This window comes from Limtongia smithiae (assembly GCF_038497785.1).
Source record: "Limtongia smithiae strain NRRL Y-17922 unplaced genomic scaffold V1518scaffold_6, whole genome shotgun sequence".
Taxonomy (NCBI): domain Eukaryota; kingdom Fungi; phylum Ascomycota; class Lipomycetes; order Lipomycetales; family Lipomycetaceae; genus Limtongia; species Limtongia smithiae.
In genome coordinates this window covers 102,796-120,759 of record NW_027117627.1, presented here as the reverse complement: position 1 = coordinate 120,759, position 17,964 = coordinate 102,796, and the positions used below count along the sequence as shown (strand labels likewise).

General features: G+C 55.3%; 9 protein-coding genes across 9 annotated transcripts; 5 read left to right on the top strand and 4 right to left on the bottom strand.

Annotated features, from left to right (window-relative positions):
* Positions 1 to 24: 24 nt before the first annotated feature.
* On the bottom strand, positions 25 to 1,533 carry V1518DRAFT_383687 (chaperonin 10-like protein). Its single transcript, XM_066901674.1, has 2 exons — positions 1,017 to 1,533; positions 25 to 960 (listed from the first exon to the last, which is right to left on the bottom strand). The coding sequence occupies exons 1-2, from the start codon at positions 1,219 to 1,221 to the stop codon at positions 89 to 91; spliced, it is 1,077 nt and encodes a 358-aa protein (XP_066759306.1). The 5' UTR covers positions 1,222 to 1,533; the 3' UTR covers positions 25 to 88.
* Positions 1,534 to 1,641: 108 nt separating this feature from the next.
* On the bottom strand, positions 1,642 to 3,324 carry V1518DRAFT_416668 (kinase-like domain-containing protein). The gene is made up of 2 exons (XM_066904099.1): positions 2,100 to 3,324; positions 1,642 to 2,046 (listed from the first exon to the last, which is right to left on the bottom strand). The coding sequence occupies exons 1-2, from the start codon at positions 3,209 to 3,211 to the stop codon at positions 1,752 to 1,754; spliced, it is 1,407 nt and encodes a 468-aa protein (XP_066759305.1). The 5' UTR covers positions 3,212 to 3,324; the 3' UTR covers positions 1,642 to 1,751.
* V1518DRAFT_416666 (Longin-like domain-containing protein) lies at positions 3,285 to 4,298 on the top strand. The gene is made up of 3 exons (XM_066904098.1): positions 3,285 to 3,469; positions 3,522 to 3,720; positions 3,772 to 4,298. The coding sequence occupies exons 1-3, from the start codon at positions 3,433 to 3,435 to the stop codon at positions 4,037 to 4,039; spliced, it is 504 nt and encodes a 167-aa protein (XP_066759304.1). The 5' UTR covers positions 3,285 to 3,432; the 3' UTR covers positions 4,040 to 4,298.
* Positions 4,161 to 5,144, bottom strand: V1518DRAFT_416664 (GGL domain-containing protein). Its single transcript, XM_066904097.1, has 2 exons — positions 4,672 to 5,144; positions 4,161 to 4,600 (listed from the first exon to the last, which is right to left on the bottom strand). The coding sequence occupies exons 1-2, from the start codon at positions 4,944 to 4,946 to the stop codon at positions 4,480 to 4,482; spliced, it is 396 nt and encodes a 131-aa protein (XP_066759303.1). The 5' UTR covers positions 4,947 to 5,144; the 3' UTR covers positions 4,161 to 4,479.
* Positions 5,145 to 5,321: 177 nt separating this feature from the next.
* Positions 5,322 to 7,834, top strand: V1518DRAFT_416662 (uncharacterized protein). Its single transcript, XM_066904096.1, has 2 exons — positions 5,322 to 5,398; positions 5,451 to 7,834. Exons 1-2 carry the CDS (start codon positions 5,363 to 5,365, stop codon positions 7,722 to 7,724), a joined length of 2,310 nt encoding a protein of 769 aa, XP_066759302.1. The 5' UTR covers positions 5,322 to 5,362; the 3' UTR covers positions 7,725 to 7,834.
* Positions 7,835 to 7,909: 75 nt separating this feature from the next.
* On the top strand, positions 7,910 to 9,111 carry V1518DRAFT_416660 (protein wos2). Its single transcript, XM_066904095.1, has 3 exons — positions 7,910 to 8,125; positions 8,208 to 8,527; positions 8,581 to 9,111. The coding sequence occupies exons 1-3, from the start codon at positions 8,104 to 8,106 to the stop codon at positions 8,854 to 8,856; spliced, it is 618 nt and encodes a 205-aa protein (XP_066759301.1). The 5' UTR covers positions 7,910 to 8,103; the 3' UTR covers positions 8,857 to 9,111.
* Positions 8,966 to 10,714, bottom strand: V1518DRAFT_416656 (uncharacterized protein). Its single transcript, XM_066904094.1, has 4 exons — positions 10,402 to 10,714; positions 10,206 to 10,326; positions 9,922 to 10,124; positions 8,966 to 9,869 (listed from the first exon to the last, which is right to left on the bottom strand). The coding sequence occupies exons 2-4, from the start codon at positions 10,293 to 10,295 to the stop codon at positions 9,128 to 9,130; spliced, it is 1,035 nt and encodes a 344-aa protein (XP_066759300.1). The 5' UTR covers positions 10,296 to 10,326; positions 10,402 to 10,714; the 3' UTR covers positions 8,966 to 9,127.
* Positions 10,715 to 12,839: 2,125 nt separating this feature from the next.
* V1518DRAFT_270165 (uncharacterized protein) lies at positions 12,840 to 15,485 on the top strand. The gene is made up of 2 exons (XM_066901033.1): positions 12,840 to 14,070; positions 15,409 to 15,485. The coding sequence occupies exons 1-2, from the start codon at positions 13,113 to 13,115 to the stop codon at positions 15,435 to 15,437; spliced, it is 987 nt and encodes a 328-aa protein (XP_066759299.1). The 5' UTR covers positions 12,840 to 13,112; the 3' UTR covers positions 15,438 to 15,485.
* Positions 15,486 to 15,924: 439 nt separating this feature from the next.
* On the top strand, positions 15,925 to 17,108 carry V1518DRAFT_416647 (40S ribosomal protein eS27). Its single transcript, XM_066904093.1, has 4 exons — positions 15,925 to 16,107; positions 16,310 to 16,327; positions 16,604 to 16,691; positions 16,750 to 17,108. The coding sequence occupies exons 1-4, from the start codon at positions 16,105 to 16,107 to the stop codon at positions 16,887 to 16,889; spliced, it is 249 nt and encodes an 82-aa protein (XP_066759298.1). The 5' UTR covers positions 15,925 to 16,104; the 3' UTR covers positions 16,890 to 17,108.
* The last annotated feature ends 856 nt before the right edge of the window (positions 17,109 to 17,964 follow it).

The following is a 17,964-nucleotide window of genomic DNA, read 5'->3' as shown; positions in this document are numbered from 1 at the left end:
TCCAGCTAACTGTACGCACTTTTCGGAGAAGATACAAGTGAGTCTATAGAACTAGCAAAGCACAGTGAGTACGCCACACCTCTTTTCTCTACGCAAATTCCTTTTCAAAGTCAGTCAGCGTAAATCTGTATCGGACATCATGCGAGTAGCACCGCTTGAGCGCCTCGCTGCAGCCGGCTTCGCCGACGGGTAGCAGCTCGACCCAGGGCTTGAGGTTCTTCTCGGCAGCAAGGTCAAGCATCTGCAGAATCTCCTTGCGCGTCGCAATGTGGGAAAAGCCAAAGAGCGCGGCATTGTGCATCATGTTGAACGGTTTGATGAGAAAGCCGTCTCCCTCAGGCAGACCAACGCAGATGAACCGGCCATTGACTTTGCACAGGTCAATGTACTTGGGGAGATCGAGCGCACTCGAGTTGGCGCAGTTGACAATCAGATCAAACGTGCGCAAGTGCGCCTCGTCCCAGTTCTCCTCAGCGGTCGCAATGTAACCGTCCGCGCCGAGCGCAAGGGCATCCTCCTTCTTCGCATTGCTGCGCGAGATAGCCCAAACCTCAGCGCCGAGCGCCTTGGCCCAGATGATGCCAAAGTGGCCGAGACCACCGATTCCCAGAATACCAACCTTCTTTCCCGGACCGGCGCCGTTGCGGATTAGCGGCGAAAAGGTGGTCGCGCCGGCGCACATCATTGGTGCGGCGAGGTTCGTGGGGATGGAGTCCGGGATGGGGAATACGAAAAACTCGTGCACACGTGCGTGCGACGCGTAGCCGCCCTGCATGACAGTGCCGTCGGGATACTTGCTGCCGTAGGTGTCGCGGAGGTGCGGGCAGTATACCTCGTTGTCGGAGCCACATTGAGGGCAGGCGAGACATGCCCAGGCCTGCGCGCCTACGCCAACGCGCTGGCCGAGGGTGAGGCCGGTCGTGCACTTATCGCCGAGCTTGATGACCTTCCCAATGATTTCTGTGCTGTTAGCGGATTGTGCGCGGGGTGAGGAAGGCGCGTCGCCGAAGACGTACCGTGTCCGACGACGAGTGGATACGGGCACTCGCCCCAGCCGCCTGAGATTGTGTGCACGTCGGAAGCGCAGACACCACAGGCGACAATCTCAATGTCGACGTCGTGGTCCTCGAACGCACGGGGGGTGAACTCGATCTTCTTCGGGGATTGCCACTCGGGCTGCGCAAGGACAGCGATGCCCTGGAACGTGTCGGGATAAACCATTGCGCTAGTTGGGGGGAGGTGTCCGGAGTGGAAGCAAGACGGGAACGCCGAAGGCAGAAGAAGCTTCTGCGTGGGCAACAAACAGCCTTTATAGCTTCAGCGGAACAGTCAGCAGTGCGTGGGCGTCTTAGATGATCATACCATGTTCGACATGCCTGTGCTTAACGGCAGCCTCGTCTGCCGTGTGCGAACTTCGCGTGGGACGCTTGCCCACACGCTAACGACCCCGCATGCCGCTTCAGTCACGAGCGACAACCCTCCGCCCCGGTGGTGGCCTCGCTGCGCGCAGGTTTTGGGACGCGGTGAGCGCTCACGTAGGCAGGTGGGGGGCAGCGCATGGTGCGTGGGGGCAGACAGGGCGATGGTCGGTGCGCTTCTCAAAGTATGGCATTAAACCGTATTCGGGGCCTGAAGTTAGGACCCTAGTCTATCTTCCGCTGCAAGAGCTACCTGGCTACGATGCCGCAGATATATTATTGCAGTGTATGCTACGCTACGCCCAGCTATATGTATAGTACAAACCCAGAGACCTAAACACCTTTTGCAGACCGCGCCTTCCGCAGCAATATCTTGAATTTGCTCAGCGCCCGCAGCACATACAGCGACCGCGTCGTTTTTGAAAACGCGTTCGCAACATCCGCGTCCGTGACCTTTACGTGCGCTGCAGTGTTGAGCTCCGCCGCTACCAGTGGGTCCTCACCAGATTGAGTGATCCATGGATGCACGCGCAGCTCCGTCATTTTTATCCGTTTGGTGTAGTCTTTTGTCAGCAGTGCTCGTATTAGATCGTGTAGTGGTGCTGACAGTGTCGCAGGTATCTCAAATCTATAAACGCGTCAGGTGATTGCTCTATTCATGAGTGCAGCAACGTAACATACTCGTCCTTCTCGATGAGTTCAAACAGATCGAGCTGATTATTGCTCCAGAACGGAAGACATCCAACGGTAATGCAGTACAGCGTGACGCCCATCGCCCATATGTCCGCCGCGCGTCCAGAGTAATCTATGCGCGGAAAGACAACCTGTTCGGGCGCCATAAAGGCGGGACTCCCCGCAAACTGTTTGGTAACTTTGTCCAACACGCTGAGAGGTGGTGGCGACGTGGTCGATGAGGCGGCTAATGATGGCGTCGATATCGGCGTGTTCATAGCGTACTGTGGGATAATCTCAGAAATGCCAAAGTCGACAATTTTGAGGGTGCCGTCTTCGGCTATTAGTGCGTTGTCCGGCTTGATGTCCCGGTGAACGACTTCTTGTGAATGCAGGTACTCGACGCCGAGAACCAAGTCGCGGAATAGTAACCGCGCTTGCTCTTCTGTGTATGGAGGCGGCGAGGCAGGCGTGTTGCTCGCAGGGACGTCCATTAGTGCTCCGCGTGAGCACCATTCAAGCACGACGAACAAAGAATCGCCAGAGGGATCGTCGAGCACCTCAATTAATCGCGCGATGTTCACATGATCCAGCTGTTTGAGAATTGCAATCTCCGGTCGTATCAAATTTAGTGGGTCGTCCGAGGCTGCGTTCGACTTCCGTCGACTTCGTACACCAAACATGCTTCCACCGCCATGAGGCCCCTCCTGCCGCATCTGCTTCGCCATGAGATTCCGCCGCAACTTGCGCTTTGAAAACTCTTTGATCGCGTATGTTGTCCCTGTCACTGTGTCGATGCCGCGGTACACAGCGCCGTAGGAACCTCGGCCGACCTCCTCATTAATGATGTACTGGTTGAGCCGGCGCAGGTCGTCATCTAGCTCCTCAAAATGCGCGTCGAGAGTCTCTTTGACCACGATCGCGGGCCGCGCCGGGCCGCATGTGCGTTGCCGGCCTGGACTCCGTAAACGCACAGAGGCGACTGCAGACGAAAGGCCCGGACTGCGTTGCGGCCGTAGTGAGATCGGGGAGTCGTCGTCGCTGTCGCCGTGGATGGATGCGGAGGGAGACGCGGGGCGCGAGGTCATTTCGACGGGCCGCGGTCTGTACGCGACGAGCATACACTGCCCGAGGCAGATCAGTGTAGGCAGAGGTATTCTACTGCGTGACTGCTCGAGCGAGTGGCGCGTTGTTGACGCGTCTGGTGATGGCGTGTTTGCTGGGTTTGCGTCCTCGAGGCGACAGACGATAAGCGCTGGCGCCGCGCTCTGCACAGACGTACAATACACACCATCGCCCTCATCGCGCCTCCTTTTCGCACTATCCCACCTCATCATTCGCGATGACCATCTTCAGCTTCTACATCTTCGACCGGCACTGTGAGCACGATCTCTCGAACCGATAGCCGGCTTCTCGAGCTAACCCGCGCAGGCGAGTGCATATACCACCAAGACTTCAAGCGGCCACAGCGCCAGCTGCGACCAAAGGTCTCGTCAAAGCGCCTCAGCAAAGATGGCGGCGTGACTGCCATCACCGAGGACTTTAAGATGGTCTCAGTTGAGGACGACGCGAAGCTGGTCTTCGGCGTCGTGTTTTCGCTGCGGAATATGATCACAAAACTAGCTGGCGAGTAAGTGCGCTCACCCGGATTATATTCTGGCTAGTGCTGACAGTACTGCAGAAAAGAGCAGTTTTTTCTCTACCGCACGTCGAAATACAAACTGCACTTCTACGAGACCCCAAGTAACCTGCGGTTTGTGCTGGTGACGGACCCGGAGGTGGACTCGCTGCGCATTATTCTGGAGCAGATATATATCGGTCTCTACGTCGAGTACGTCGCTAAGAACGCGTTGGCGCCTACAGAACACGCCGGCGGTGCGGGTGTCAACAATGAGCTCTTTTCGCTGGGACTAGATCGTTTTTTACGACCGCTTGCGATATTCGACTAAATCGCGTGGAAATGTTGTGAAACGCGTGGTTAAGCACATTTTCACAGCATCGACTCGCTGCCAGTATAGCGCGCGTTAACCTGAAGCCAGAGAAGCATCTCCACCGTCTACGATGACCATACACGTCAACCACATGTCGCTGTGTTACTGTCAAGAAATACAGCCTCGCACCATATGTATCGTACACCAAAAATATCACAAAAATTTTGTCAACCGCCGCTTCGATCATGATCGTCATACCCAAACGAACCCATTCTGCAATGCCATAGACGTCATATTTGTCACCATTCCAGCTATAGCTTGTCACCTACTCCTTCAGCGCGACACCGCCTGCGATTGAATATTTCATCGCCGTTTGACCGAGCTCGTGTCGTTCTAAGGGACGCTGCAGCCGCGTTGAATGACGAAGTAAGACGTGTAAATAAATGTACGTAGTAGTGTCATAGAATAATGCAGCACGTGTCCGCTTGCTGGGGTATGTAGGGGTCATCCTTTCGTTCGATAGGACCCCACACCGACGGGATCATGTAGTCTTTGGTCGACTTGGTATATTGCGTGATTCTGTTGGCGCACATGACCTCATGTTAGCAACAATTACGCGATTGAATAAACACACACTGGTGGTACTATACCGAGCAACAGCGGCCGACGCGGGCTCGCGCTCGCGGTTGAGCTCGTCGAGAGCCTGATCTCGAAACAGCTGTATCCGCTGCAGCTTGAGTTCTGGGTTTCCGCGCTCGGCGCTGAAAATTCTGCCGTTCTGTGTTGCAGGGGAACCGCCGCCGGGGATCCCGGGGGCGTTGCCATTGGCGGCCGCGGTAGTAATGAGGCCAGCCTGCCGGTACTGGTATTGTGGCTGCTGCTGCTGACGGGACTGCGCCGCAGTCGGCTGGGTGAACTGCATCATGGCTGCGGTGGGCGGGGCGAGGAGGAGGAGCGAAGCGCACGCTGGGCGAGACGAGGACAGACAGACGGTGGCGGGCAAGGAGGAGAGGGAGGAGGAGGGGAGAGAACAAGGCAGCAACAACAATCGCAAGACTGCGACTGCCGTAAACGGCCTTGAATGTAAGTTGAAAAGCGATATCCGGTAAACAGCGTTCTCGAAGCGAAAACCGGGGTTCTGGAAAATGGTGTTTTCACATATTCAGATACCAGCCCCTTATGAAAGTGCCCTGACACTGCGCATTTATGCCACAATGGTGTCTCTGCACTTGCGCCGCTTCCGCCAGAGCGAACAGCCTAGTGGCGCGCGCGCACAAAAATTTCTCGTATTGCTCCTCGTGCTCCTGAGCCTACCCCCATCGCCAGCACCATCTGCCCATCATGGCGCCCCATGTCCGGCCAGAGAATGTGCTCAAGGTGAGTCCTGCCTATTATATTTGCTATCTCTGTGATACTGACCCCGCTCCAGCGCACAGACGAGCTACTCGCCGTCGACCAGTCTGGCGACGCGCTAAACATGCTCCACGAGATCATCACGTCCAAGCGTACGCGAAACACGCCTATTGCATCTCTCGAGCCTATCATGCTGCGATTCGTCTCCCTGTGTGTCCAGCTCCGTAAAGGCAAGCTCGCAAAGGAGGGCCTTTACACCTACAAGAACGTGGCTCAGAACACCTCTGTCGGCAGCATTGAGGTCGTCCTGAAGAAGTTCATCGATCTTTCCAAAGAGAAGGTCACCGAGGCCCAGGCGCAAGCCGAGAAGATCACTCTCGATGCAATCGACGATCTCGAGGCCAGCGAGACTCCGGAGTCGATCCTTCTCTCCACCGTCTCTACCGAGCAGACCAAGGACCGTACCGACCGCGCCGTCGTCACTCCCTGGCTTAAGTTCCTCTGGGAGGCCTACCGCACCGTGCTCGATATCCTCCGCAATAATGCCCGTCTTGAGCTCATGTACCAGAGTACTGCTCTGCAGGCCTCGCAGTTCTGCCTCAAGTACGCACGCAAGACCGAGTTCCGCAGACTCTGCGAGCTCCTCCGCAACCATCTCCAGGCCGCTGCGAAGAACTCGTCTCAGGTCCACGCCATCAATCTTAACGACCCCGATACCCTCCAACGCCATCTCGACACGAGACTCGCGCAATTGAACGTCGCCGTTGATCTAGAGCTCTGGCAGGAGGCTTTCCGCTCCGTCGAGGACATCCATACCCTGCTCAACATCTCTAAGCGTCCTGCCAAGCCCGCCATGATGGCGAACTACTACGAGAAGCTCACAAAGATCTTCCTCGTCAGCGACAACTACCTCTTCCATGCCGCTGCTGCGACCCGTTTCTTCAACATCCGAGCGCAGAGCAAGGCTTTTGGCGAGGGCGAGCTCGAGCGTGCTGCTTCTACCGTCCTGCTTGCCGTGCTTTCGATTCCCGTCATCAGCACTGCTCGCTTCCGCGCTGGCATGTTCGACTTTGACGAGTCTAAGCACAAGAACAATCGTCTCTCTTTCTTGCTCAACCTCTCCAAGGCCCCGACTCGTTCTAGTCTCCTGAAGGAGGTTCTCGCCAAGGGCGTGCTCACGCGAGTGTCACCTGAGATCAAGAGCTTGTACACGATCCTTGAGGCCGACTTCCACCCTCTCAGCATCTGCAAGAAGCTCACCCCGATCTTGAGCAGCATCTCCGCTGATCCCGAGTTTTCTCGGTACATTGCTCCTCTGCATCAAGTCATTCTCACTCGTCTTTTTCAGCAGCTTTCCCAGGTATACGATGCCGTACGTCTCGGCTTCGTGCTCAAGCTTGTTGACTTCCCCGAGCCGTTTGCGGTCACCCGGACGACCATCGAGAAGTTCATCATGAATGGCTGCAAGAAGGGCGACCTCGCCATCCGAGTGAATCATGCCGCCGACTCCATTACCTTTGAGTCGGATGTTTATGCGTCTACCAAGGCGTTTGGTAGCTCGTCCTCGTCATCTGACGACAGCGGCTCTGTTGTTCAGTTACAGCCCACGTCGACTGAGATTATTCGCACGGAGCTTTCGCGCCTTGGCAAGACGCTGTTTGCAGTGATCAACGTCGTAGACGATGATCTCCGCACTGCGCGTGAGACGGCCAAGGCGGCTGCCATTCAGCGTGCAATTGCTGGCGTGGAGGAGGAACACAAAGAGGCGCTTCTGCGGAAGGAGATTATCGAAGACCGTGCAAAAGAGGCCGAGACGATTTTATTGAAGCGGGAGGAGGATGAGTCGAAGAAGAGAGCCCTAAAGCAGCAGCAGGAGCAGGCTGCAGAGCAAAAGCGGGTTGCGGACGAGCTGAGGAAGCGGCAGCAGGAGCTCATTAACAAGGAGCAGGATGCACTGCGGGAGCAGGAGAAGCGCAAGCTTGCGGATGAGATTATCGCCAAGGGCATCAAGCTCGACCTGCAGAGCATCGAGAGTATGGACACAACCAAGCTGCGCGAGGTGCAGATCGAGCAGACTGAGAAGAAGTCGAAAGACATGGCAGAGCGGCTGCGCATCACCGCGAAGCGCATTGACCACATTGAGCGCGCGTACAGAAAGGCGGAGATCCCGCTGCTGGAGAAGGACTACGAGACACAGAAGGTGAACGACAAGCTGCTGCACGCAGAGCGGCGCAAGGCGCAGCTCGAGCAGTCGCGCGCGATGTACGAGGAGAGGGTATTGCTCAAGAAGCGGCTGCGGCGGATGGTGAACGACTACGAGGAGTTCAAGGAGAAGCTGCTCCGCAATTAGACTGTGATTTGCCTGACGACTTACCAGGGAGAGACACGCATTAGCTGTGATGACGGCCCACAAGACATTTGTTTTTCATTTTGTATGTAATAAAAGTACTCTAGTGTTCATCCGATCGCGAGGCGGGCGACGACGTTTCGAAACTGCAAACATGCATTCGTAATGTCCACGTAGAGAATAGGAGATTGTTGGGGCGCTCAGGAGGTGGGCGCTGCTGAAGAGAGCCTTCGAGAAAGTTTTTGGATTTTCTCGATGGTTCCTCGTCGCTCTGCGGAGTTGTATGTAGCTAAATTGCACGACCAGATCAGCTCGCAGCTGCCGATCCAATTCACCAACCACCGCACCACTCTCTACAAGTTAGCCCTTTTGGAGTTACATAATGACCACATTCACACCAGAAGGTATGCTTGTCACATTTTGCTGATGCCGGATCAAACGCGCCTGCGGCACTTTCAGAGGACACAGCTGACCGTCACTGCACAGTTATGTGGGCGCAACGCTCAAACGAGCACGAGCCGGAGAAGAATGTGATCTACCTGACTATTAACGCGATCGACGTGAGCAAGCCGAGCATCACACTGACCCCGACAAGCCTTGTGTACGACGGTAAGTCCGCTTCCGGCAAGGAGTACGCGGTGACGCTCGATTTCTTCGACGAGATCGACGTCGACAACAGCAAGTACACCACAACCGACCGGGATTCGTTCTTTGTGCTCCGGAAAAAAGAGGCCAAGGAAGAGTTTTGGCCGCGTTTGTTGAAGGATAAGAGAAAAGTGCATTATCTGAAGACTGATTTCGACAAGGTAGGCAGAGACTTGTATTTGCTTGCATAGGTACCAGGCTAACTAATCCGCAGTGGGTCGACGAGGACGAGCAGGAGACAGCGCCGCCGGATGATCTCTCACAGTTCGGCGGCATGGGCGGCATGCCGGGCATGGGCGATATGGGTGGCATGGGCGGTCTCGACTTCTCCGCGCTGCAGAGCCAGCTAGGCGGCTCGTTCGACCCGTCCTCCGCTGGCCCGTCATCGTTCGGGCTCGGCGACAACTCGGACGACGAAGAAGAAGAGGGTGAAGAAGGTGCGGAGCCTGTACCTGAGCTTGTTGAGGACAAGGAAGAGGAGGTGGCGTGAAGACCGTCATGACACTTCTCAAGTACTCGCCGCCCTGCGAGATTAGATGATGATTGTACGATCACACGGGGGCGGCTTAAAAATCATATCTGTATATGTTTTGTACCTTGTTAGTTTAGGCGGAAGGTCAGTTGTCAGCTGTATATCGTACATCTCTACGTCACATATTAATATAGTAAACTCCTTTCACCACCTGCTACAACGACATGAAGATGATATGCATTGTATTTGGTTTGAGGTTATTTAGTTTTTTTCCTTAGTTTGCCAAATTCTACTCCCCACCATGGTCCTCTTGATCCGAGCCATCAACAGGTGCGCTGTTGCTGTTCTGGTCGTCGTCATTCTCGCCGTCGACGCTTTCAGCACGCCGCCGCAAGTCGTCCATGTTCCACGCCTTTGAATCGTCGTCGTCTTCGTCGTCGTCAGGCGCTGTGTCAAATTTACCATGGTCGAACAACCATTTGCCGCTGTGCACAGGTTCGTTCTTTTTCTGCGCTGCTACCTCCTCGGCGGCCTTCTTGACTGCGCGCTCGGATTTCCATTTAGTGAATGTCTCGAGGGTAACGGGGGTGAGGTTGCTACCGAGTTTGTGTCGCTCAGTTTCCAGAAAGTCCTCGAGTGTGAGTGTGGGCTTGCTCGCGGCGGCCGCGCGCTCGGCTTGGCGCTGTTCGTTTGTTTTCAAAGTGAAGCCGGGCGGCAGCGAGTGTTTGTACTGGCAATTGTCGCCGCCGTTGGGACACACCCAGAACCAGCCGTACTTGCGCGCCTCAACGGCCTCGATGAAGTATTTGCAGACGATGTTCGTGGTGGTCTTTGGGTTGCCTTGCTTAGACAAGACGACGGATCGCAGTTTCTCGTCGTCCCAGTTTGTCATATCATCGGTGCGCTTGGTCTCGCGAGAGTCGGTGTACAGATCGGCTTTTTGAGTCTTTCGCTCGATGTCGAGGTTGTGACTGAACTTGCACTTACTACCTTTCGTGCATGTTCCTTGCTTGAAGAATATACATAGCACTCTGTCGCCTGTTAACAACATCCACTCCAGAAAACAACACACCAAACACATACGTCTTTGGATCAACACCGAACGGCACCTTCTGCCCAACCGCGACTGGATTGAATAGCGCCGCAGACTCCAGACGTGCTTTCTCGGCCGCCTTCTTCTCCGCGAGCGCGCGCGCCTTCTCGGCTTCTTTTTTCTTTTGGAGACCAGACTGGCCTTGCTGCTCGACCTGCTGCACGAATTTCTGGACCTTTGCCGACTTGTTTTTCTGATAAACATGTATTAGTCAAGCCTGATTCCAAGGAGACTTGTGGCGATATGAAGAAAAAAAACGGAGTAAGGCACTTACGTTCTTTAGACCGAAGGTCTTATCGGCGACTGCCTGTTGCTTCTTTGCAATCAGCGCCTTTTCAGGCTTTTGTTCTCTCTTCGGCGGCATCTCGGATATTTGTTCTCGCCGCGGTTCCCTCCTGAATAGCAACTTATAGCGCTCTTGACCATGATCAATTCGTCAGATGATGTGAATCAAGGTTAGGGTCACTCACGTGATGCGGCGCCCATATTAACGACGTGGACATTTGATGTTGCTCACATAACGACAGGTTCATCTTCTCGTTCGTGCCCTGATTGATAAATTGTTGGCCGTTTCTGCAGGTGAGTGATTGATGAAGCGTGTGAGTGAGGATTGAACGCTGGAGCAGTGACTAACCGCAGAAGCAGAAGTCACGACAGATCAAACGACAGACCGACGCGCGTTGACTAGTGGTTGAGATACCTCCTCCGCAGCAGAACAACACATACAACGCACCTCTCGTTATCATAAACACGAATACGCAGAGATGATCACAGATGGCCAACTGACGTCTGTTGCGGTGACGCTGGGAATGGCAATGATGGGCCTGATCGTGGTGTACCATTTTATCAGCGTCAACACGAAACGGGGCGATTAGGCTGCCAGGCGCTTCCTCGCGTGGACGAGAGTTGACGAGTCGGATTATGCATAGACACTATTGAATGTGTGCGGATGCTGCGACTGTCGCCGGCGGGATAGGTTAAATAGAATATGACTAGTCAGGCGAGCAGACAACAGGACATCGCGACTGCGAGTCTACGACGTGGCAATGAGTTAGACGCCCGGTAGTCGGTACTGTAAAATATATGTGGTATAGCTCAGGCCAAATATGACGCGAGAAGGAGTCCGCTGTACTGTACAAATGAGCACGGATGGTTTATATGACGGGACAGAGAGCGAACTGCAAAGAGCCAACACACACGCACACGAAGTCACAGTACGATAAACCACCAGCGCATAGTCAAGTTATAACCGAAACCAGGTTCAGGGATAAAGTCGCACTACGTCAGTTCGGCGAAAGTACGGCGTCATAACGCGCGCGCGTTAAGACCCGAGTTTACAGATAGACACGAACCGGGAACCGCGGAGTAGTCCAAAAAATTCGCGCGCAACGAAAACGAAGAAAAGAACGTTTGAGGTAATTAGACGCATCATGGGATCTGATTTCCAATTTTCGTTCTAAAGAAGTGACGGTCGAGGACGCGCCGGGCGCGCACGTTGTGCTGGCCAGTGCTGGCGGATGCGCGGGAACCTGTGCACGGCGGCGTAGTTGTTGCGGAAGGGATCATGCGGCCAGCTTCAGAGTTCGCATCACCAAGTTCGTACAGCACTCAGCAGGTGGATAATAAGCGCGCTGGTGAAACGGCCCGTGTGACCGACTGCCACGGCTCGCGTAGAGGCCAGGCGCACTCTACGCTTCCCTGAGGCACGTCGCGCAAGCATTCGGCCGCGCTATGCCAGCCAACGGGCCTTGATCGGGCTCCGCTCGACGAGGAGTGGCCCCAGGCGAACCGGTGGCGTCAGCGGCAGGGGTGCGTACCACTCAAAACACGTGCCACGACGATGCGTAACCGGAAAAAAATATTAGATTAGGGTGTGGCACGCTGTGGCGGCGCTGCCAAGAACAGGCGAACCTACGCCGACTGCAGCTTCCCGCTCTGCCTGCCGCATCGTATCATCATCGCCGTTGGTCGCGACAGTTAGATCGCTAGGCTGCGGTGTGCAATTAATTGTCCATCGGCTGATCCACGGAAGAGTGCGCTTCTGTGTACGATGCGATTGTGTTCCGTGTCACTGCTATCGCGCGATGTGCGGCGGCGGGGGGTAGGGGAGAATACTCCAGCAGGTGTACGCCATACGGGATCTCGATAACGCCCGCGGAAGCGCCGCCCCATTTGGCGGCGTGGCGCGGGCCCGTAAAGTTCGGTAGCCCTCTGGATTTGGCACTCGGCGGGTTGCCCAGGCCTGACTTTCGTGCACCGATGGCTTGCTCAGTGTAATTGGCACTGCAGCGCAGAACGCTGCGGCGACTCTGGCCGAGTTCATAGCGTCATAGGGTGCGGGCTGTGTGGCGCAGCCATTGGTCTGGGCGCACAACGCGGCGCGGGGCGACCGCACTAGAGTGCGCAGAATTGGTTTGGCACCGCCTCCTGGTTCCACAATCGCAGCGACAGGACTTGGCGTTGTTGACAGCCAGTTCGCTGCCGCAGACGCCCGAGGCTCAGCGCCGACTGGCCGTAGCAGCGCTGCTGCTCCATCGTAATCCAATCGTGGAGACGCCGCTAGCGTTGTCTCGCAGCAGGTCAAACAGCACAGCAGGCGCAGCGGGCGGAGAGTTTCACGCGAAGCCCTAACGAAACCGCAAGAACCCAACTCCGGTTTAGAAGCGCGCATTCAAAGCGGCACGGCCAGGCGCGGTCTGACCGCTCTCTGACCGCAGCGGTGCAGCCCTTCTCAGGCCATCACCTGACTCGGCCGCGTCGTCTGGTTCCAACCGTAGACCCCCTGTCGCCGGCATATATACGTCTCTGCGCGATAGTTATGTCGCAACTGCGCCGCTGCGCCACAGATGCGACCGACCCCGACCGCCAGCACGGTTCGCAGCCCGGTTTTTTGTGGTTTTTTTTTCGCGCGGTTCGCATATTGCGCGCTGTTGATTCACACTGTCGCTCCTCCGCCTAGGTCTATCTCCAGTTCTTCTCGTTTCTAGTCTTACTCTCCTTTCTCTCCTCTCTTTCCCTGCTCATCTCTGCCTGCTCCTCCTCGTTGTCGCCACTCCCCGTGTCGCGCCTCCCCGCGCCTGATACACCCCCGCGCTTGATCCTCCCCGCCTGCTGTCGCCGCCGCCATCGCGCATCTCTGCGGCGCCAGCTCAAAGCAGTACCCCGTCGCTCTCGCGAACCCATGACGATTGCGTCCGACCAGCGCTCCACGCGCGCGTCGTCCGCTGCTGCCGCCGCTGCTACCGCTGCAGCCGTCGGTGGTTACTCTTCCTCGTCTCTGTTGTCCCTCTCCGCAGCCGTCGAACACGTCATGGCACCCGCACCCGCCGCATCCTCGTCGTCCTCTGTGCCGCCAATTTGCCAGAATTGTGCGACCTCCACAACTCCGCTTTGGCGCCGCGACGAGATCGGCCAGGTACTCTGCAATGCCTGCGGTCTTTTTTTGAAGCTCCATGGTAGGTCGCGCCCGATATCGTTGAAGACGGACGTTATCAAGTCTCGCAATCGTATCAAGAACACCCATGGCCACGCGTCATCGCCATCATCAGCCGCCTCGAATGGGTCTGGAAGTTCACCCTCGGTGCCTTCCCTCCGCCGCAGGCAGGACCGCGATCAGTCTGCCATGAGCGTCGGCAGTCCCTACAGCACTGCCGGTGGTCACTCCAACAACGCGAACGATGGCATGATGCAGCAGCAGCAGCAGCAACCCCCGTCCATGCAGGACTCCGGTGGTCTTATGCATCTTGTCCATGCTCTCCACGACCAGCAACCGCCAAGTCTACAACAGCAACAACCGCAACCTGCACAACAACAGCCGCCACAGCAACAATCACAACCGCAGCACTTGCCTTCTATCGCCGACGCTATCAAGGGCGAAAACTCGCCATCGATGCTCGCGACACACGGGTCGCCGACCGTGCATCTCCATGCGCCGATGCCCTCACACGTTCCGCCACTTCCTCCGCTACCGCTTCCTCTTGGAGCAGATTCGCCTTCAAACGCAATGCCGATCCATCTTCACCACCATCATCATCTACCGCCACAGCAGCCACCACCACCTCCACAACAGTCACAACAGCAACTCGCACAGATATACGACTACAACCAGCAGCAACAACCACAGCACCAGTCTCTTCCTGGTATGCACCCACAGATGCAGCAGCAGCCGCAACCACAACCGCCACAGCACCCATCGACACCGGCGACACAGCCTCTGGTCATGGCTGCAGCTGCCTCCGCACCGCCTTGCGGACCGTCGCCAGTTTTGCTTCCTATGCCGCACAATATGGCCCCTGGTACGCCACCGCAGAAGGGGCTCGCGTCGATTATTCGTCGTACGAACTCGCCTGCGCATCTCGCTGGGCCTGCGTCGCACGAGCATGAGATATCGCAGCTGGTTCCGGCTCAGCAGATGGTGCATCCACAGTCACAGTCACCGCCCGGCGCCCTTGGTCCTCATCAGATGTCTGCATCGGCCGCTCTTGTACAGCAGCCACAACCGCAGCAGCAGCAGCAGCAGCAAGCCGCAGCGCACTCTATTGAGTCGCTCATCGCAGCGAACCAAGGACTGCGCACGCGCGTGTCTGAGCTCGAGCTCGTGAACGACTTATTCAGGTCGCGCATCTCGGAGCTCGAATCGAACGAGGCCACCGCTCGCAAGTCTGAGCTTACGCGTCGCGAGATCGAAGGACAACTGCAGCGCAAGCTGGAGGAGTCGAGTCGCAAAACTATGGATCTACAGGCCCGCATCGACGAGCTCGAAGTGGAACGCGAGCAGTTCATCATGCACGAGCAGCAACTCGCGCAGCAAGTGCAGGCGATGGGCCATCATCTGCACCTGCCACTGCCCAACACTCCGGCGTCGCCGGCACTCGAAGCATCGCAGGATGAGAGCGAGACGATGCATCTGCGCAAGAAGATGCGCGTCGCTGAGCTTGTCGCGGAGAAAGGTCCGGCTATGAATGGCACAAGTCCGCCACTGCTTCCATTGTCAGCGTCGCGTATGGGAACTCCTCTCCAGACAATTCTGTCACCTCAGGTGCCTCCAGGTGCTGGCCACTCATACCAGCAGTTCATCCCGCCCTTACAGCTCTCTCCGTCGAGCGGTAGCGCCCCCAACATGGCCGCCGGCATGAACGGCAACAACCCGAACAATAGCAATGGCGGGATCACGTTGCCAACGCTGCACACGATTAACACAGCTGCCGTGATTTCTCGTATGAGCTTGCCATCCATGTCATCAATGACGCTTCCGCCGATCTCAGCCCCGGGGGACTCATGACCGTTGCCCCTGTGGATGCAACTTGTGTAATATCTATCAATCTTTTTGTTTTCCTATCACTCGACTAAAAAGTGCTATATCGGGATCATGGGTACGGAACGGATTCGTTTTATTTTTTTCTTAATACTTCTACATACTGCTACATTACTATTTTATTGTTATTTGCTAACTACCGTTTGCTTTGATTTGAGTGTAGTTGGCATTTGGTTTACTCGGAGTAATTAGCGATTATAAAAGTTCGTGGGCTCTTTGTTTGTTCTTTGAAAAAAAAATTGTGTCTTGTACTCGCTCGCTCTTTTGTTTGTAAGTACTTGCTTGTGCTCATGCACTTACCACACAGCACTCATTCATTTGCTTGTCACTCATTCTTGTGAGATAATGATTATTCCGGGGGATATGTAGTATCCAGATACGAGGGAATAATAATATGATGATTGAATCTCTACGATAAGTACGGGATTGATAAGGCGGATAAGCGATATGAGAGGGGGTCCCCTGATAGATGGCGCGATTACGAGCATCCATCGCGATAACGATAGTGGCGTCGGCGGTGAGTCTGAAATTAAGAAGAGTGGCGAAGCATCGTGGCGTAATCAGCGCGTGCTCAGCATCACTATTCATGCGTCTATGGTATAAGAGGGCTGAATGAGTTAGGGCTGTGCTGGAAGAATAAAGCAGTCACGATTAGCAACGGGGATAAAGTCGTACACGGCATTCGCAGAGCCCTAACCACCGGCGGAATAGGGTTTCCGTGTCGTTGCGCAAGAATTGCGAGTAGTGCCGCTTGACGAAACGAGTGCAGCGCCGCCTCTCTTCTCCTCCTTCGTCGTCCTCCTACCACCATCTCCACCCCGTCGCATCCCCCACTTCATTTACGTCTCGCGTCGTCATCATGGTATGTTTCCACACTCTTCCACGACGCAGCAACGGGTATTTTGTCTGTGTAGCAACTCTGTCAAGCTCTGCCTGTAGCGGCGACGGATGAAGCGTGACAATACTTTTTTCTCACGCGGTCCACGCTCGCCTCATTGCCATCTCCTTCGCCACTGACCCGCGCGTCTTTTACTATTGATAGATTTATGCTGACTTTATTATAGGTTTTGGCTCAGGATCTCGTATGTCGTCCTTTTGTATTTTTGCAATAGAGTGTTTGGACGCGGGGTGCGGAACGTTATCACACGATGGGGCGAGTCGTATCGGAGATCGCGTGCGAAATCATTGTGACTACAAACTTCTCACCATCGCATATGTATCAGCGCGCCGTTAAGACATCAGCACTTCTGTTGTGTCGTCATCTCCGACCCGCCCCGACTCGTCTCGGCCCCGCGTCGAGCGCCCTTCTTCGATCTCGGACTTCTGAGTGACCATTACTAACCAACGGTCGGCTACAGCTCAACCCCACCCCCGCCTCAGAACTGAAGAAGCACAAGCTGAAGCAGCTTGTCGCTTCTCCCCGCTCTTTCTTCATGGACGTTAAATGTACGTTCTCCCCCTATTGTCGGATAGAGTCACTGGGCAACTGCTAACCCACTGGTAGGCCCCGGGTGCTTCAACATCACAGTCGTCTTCTCACACGCGCAGACCGTCGTCATCTGCGGGTCTTGCTCGACCGTTCTCTGCCAGCCTACCGGTGGCAAGGCCCGTCTCACTGAGGGCTGCTCCTTCCGGAAGAAATAAGGAGTTGCACATGTTACAAAAAGTGTTATTGTTAATAAAGTTTTTCCCGCTTTAGCGGCATGATCTAAATTTGTATTCCTACCAAAATGGAGTTTTAGCATACATGTTTCTTACTATACAAAGGCGGGCGGTGTCGTAGCGTGTGATGATGGTCATGTTGTGATAAATCTAACTGCAAGGTCCCAGTTCTGGATATCCAGACTGCTTGTGATAACTGGCTGATACTTGCTATAGTAGCCGTTCTCTATGCACACTATGCACAACTGTATACGTGTGCAACCTCGACACATTAGCATTCCTGTTGTGTGTCCCAGGCCAGGACTCACTGTCCGTAGATTAAGCCATAAGAGTATCTTCCCCCCGCATCTCTCTAGGCACAGAAACTCGTCGCGCTTCCACGCGATGTTCCAAATGTTCTGCTTCACGTCTTTACCGATATTCTCCGGCACGCCCACAGCCCACTTTGCAATCAGCGACACACATGAGGCTCGGACTTCTCTATCTAAGGGCTTTATTAGCGTTCTGCCGTCCACAGGGGTGTCTCTTCTACCGATCCAAAGTCCTAGAGGCAGACACCGCTCGTCGAACTACGGCTCGTCGGGCGAGGTGCTGTCAAAAACGCGGAGCTTGGTCGGGAATCCGTCGCGACCGAGACACTAACGCATGCACTCTGCGCTAGTGTACGCAGTGAGCAACTGGAAGATACGGTTGGCCGTCCAGGACTTTGTCCCAAAGGATGTCAGTCCAGTTTAATAGGAAGCGGAAGAGCGCACGGCCGAAGATGAGGGAGGAGACAATCTGGTAGACTCGCTTGACGATGATCATGGATGCGACGAAAGCATGGATGCTCAAGAAGAAGTCGTATATGCTAAGCGGAAGACAACGTATGAACTGTTCGTGTTGAATAGAACAGTATATGTAACGATGACAGAGGTGGTTACCCGCTGTGATGAAAATGCGGTCGATTTCGGTACCAGCGTTATCTGTGGCTGCAAGGGCGCAGAACGTGCTGATTTTAAAACAGAGATCTGGACAATGCTTTATGCTCAACGCGAGGAAGAGCTGAGCGCTGCCT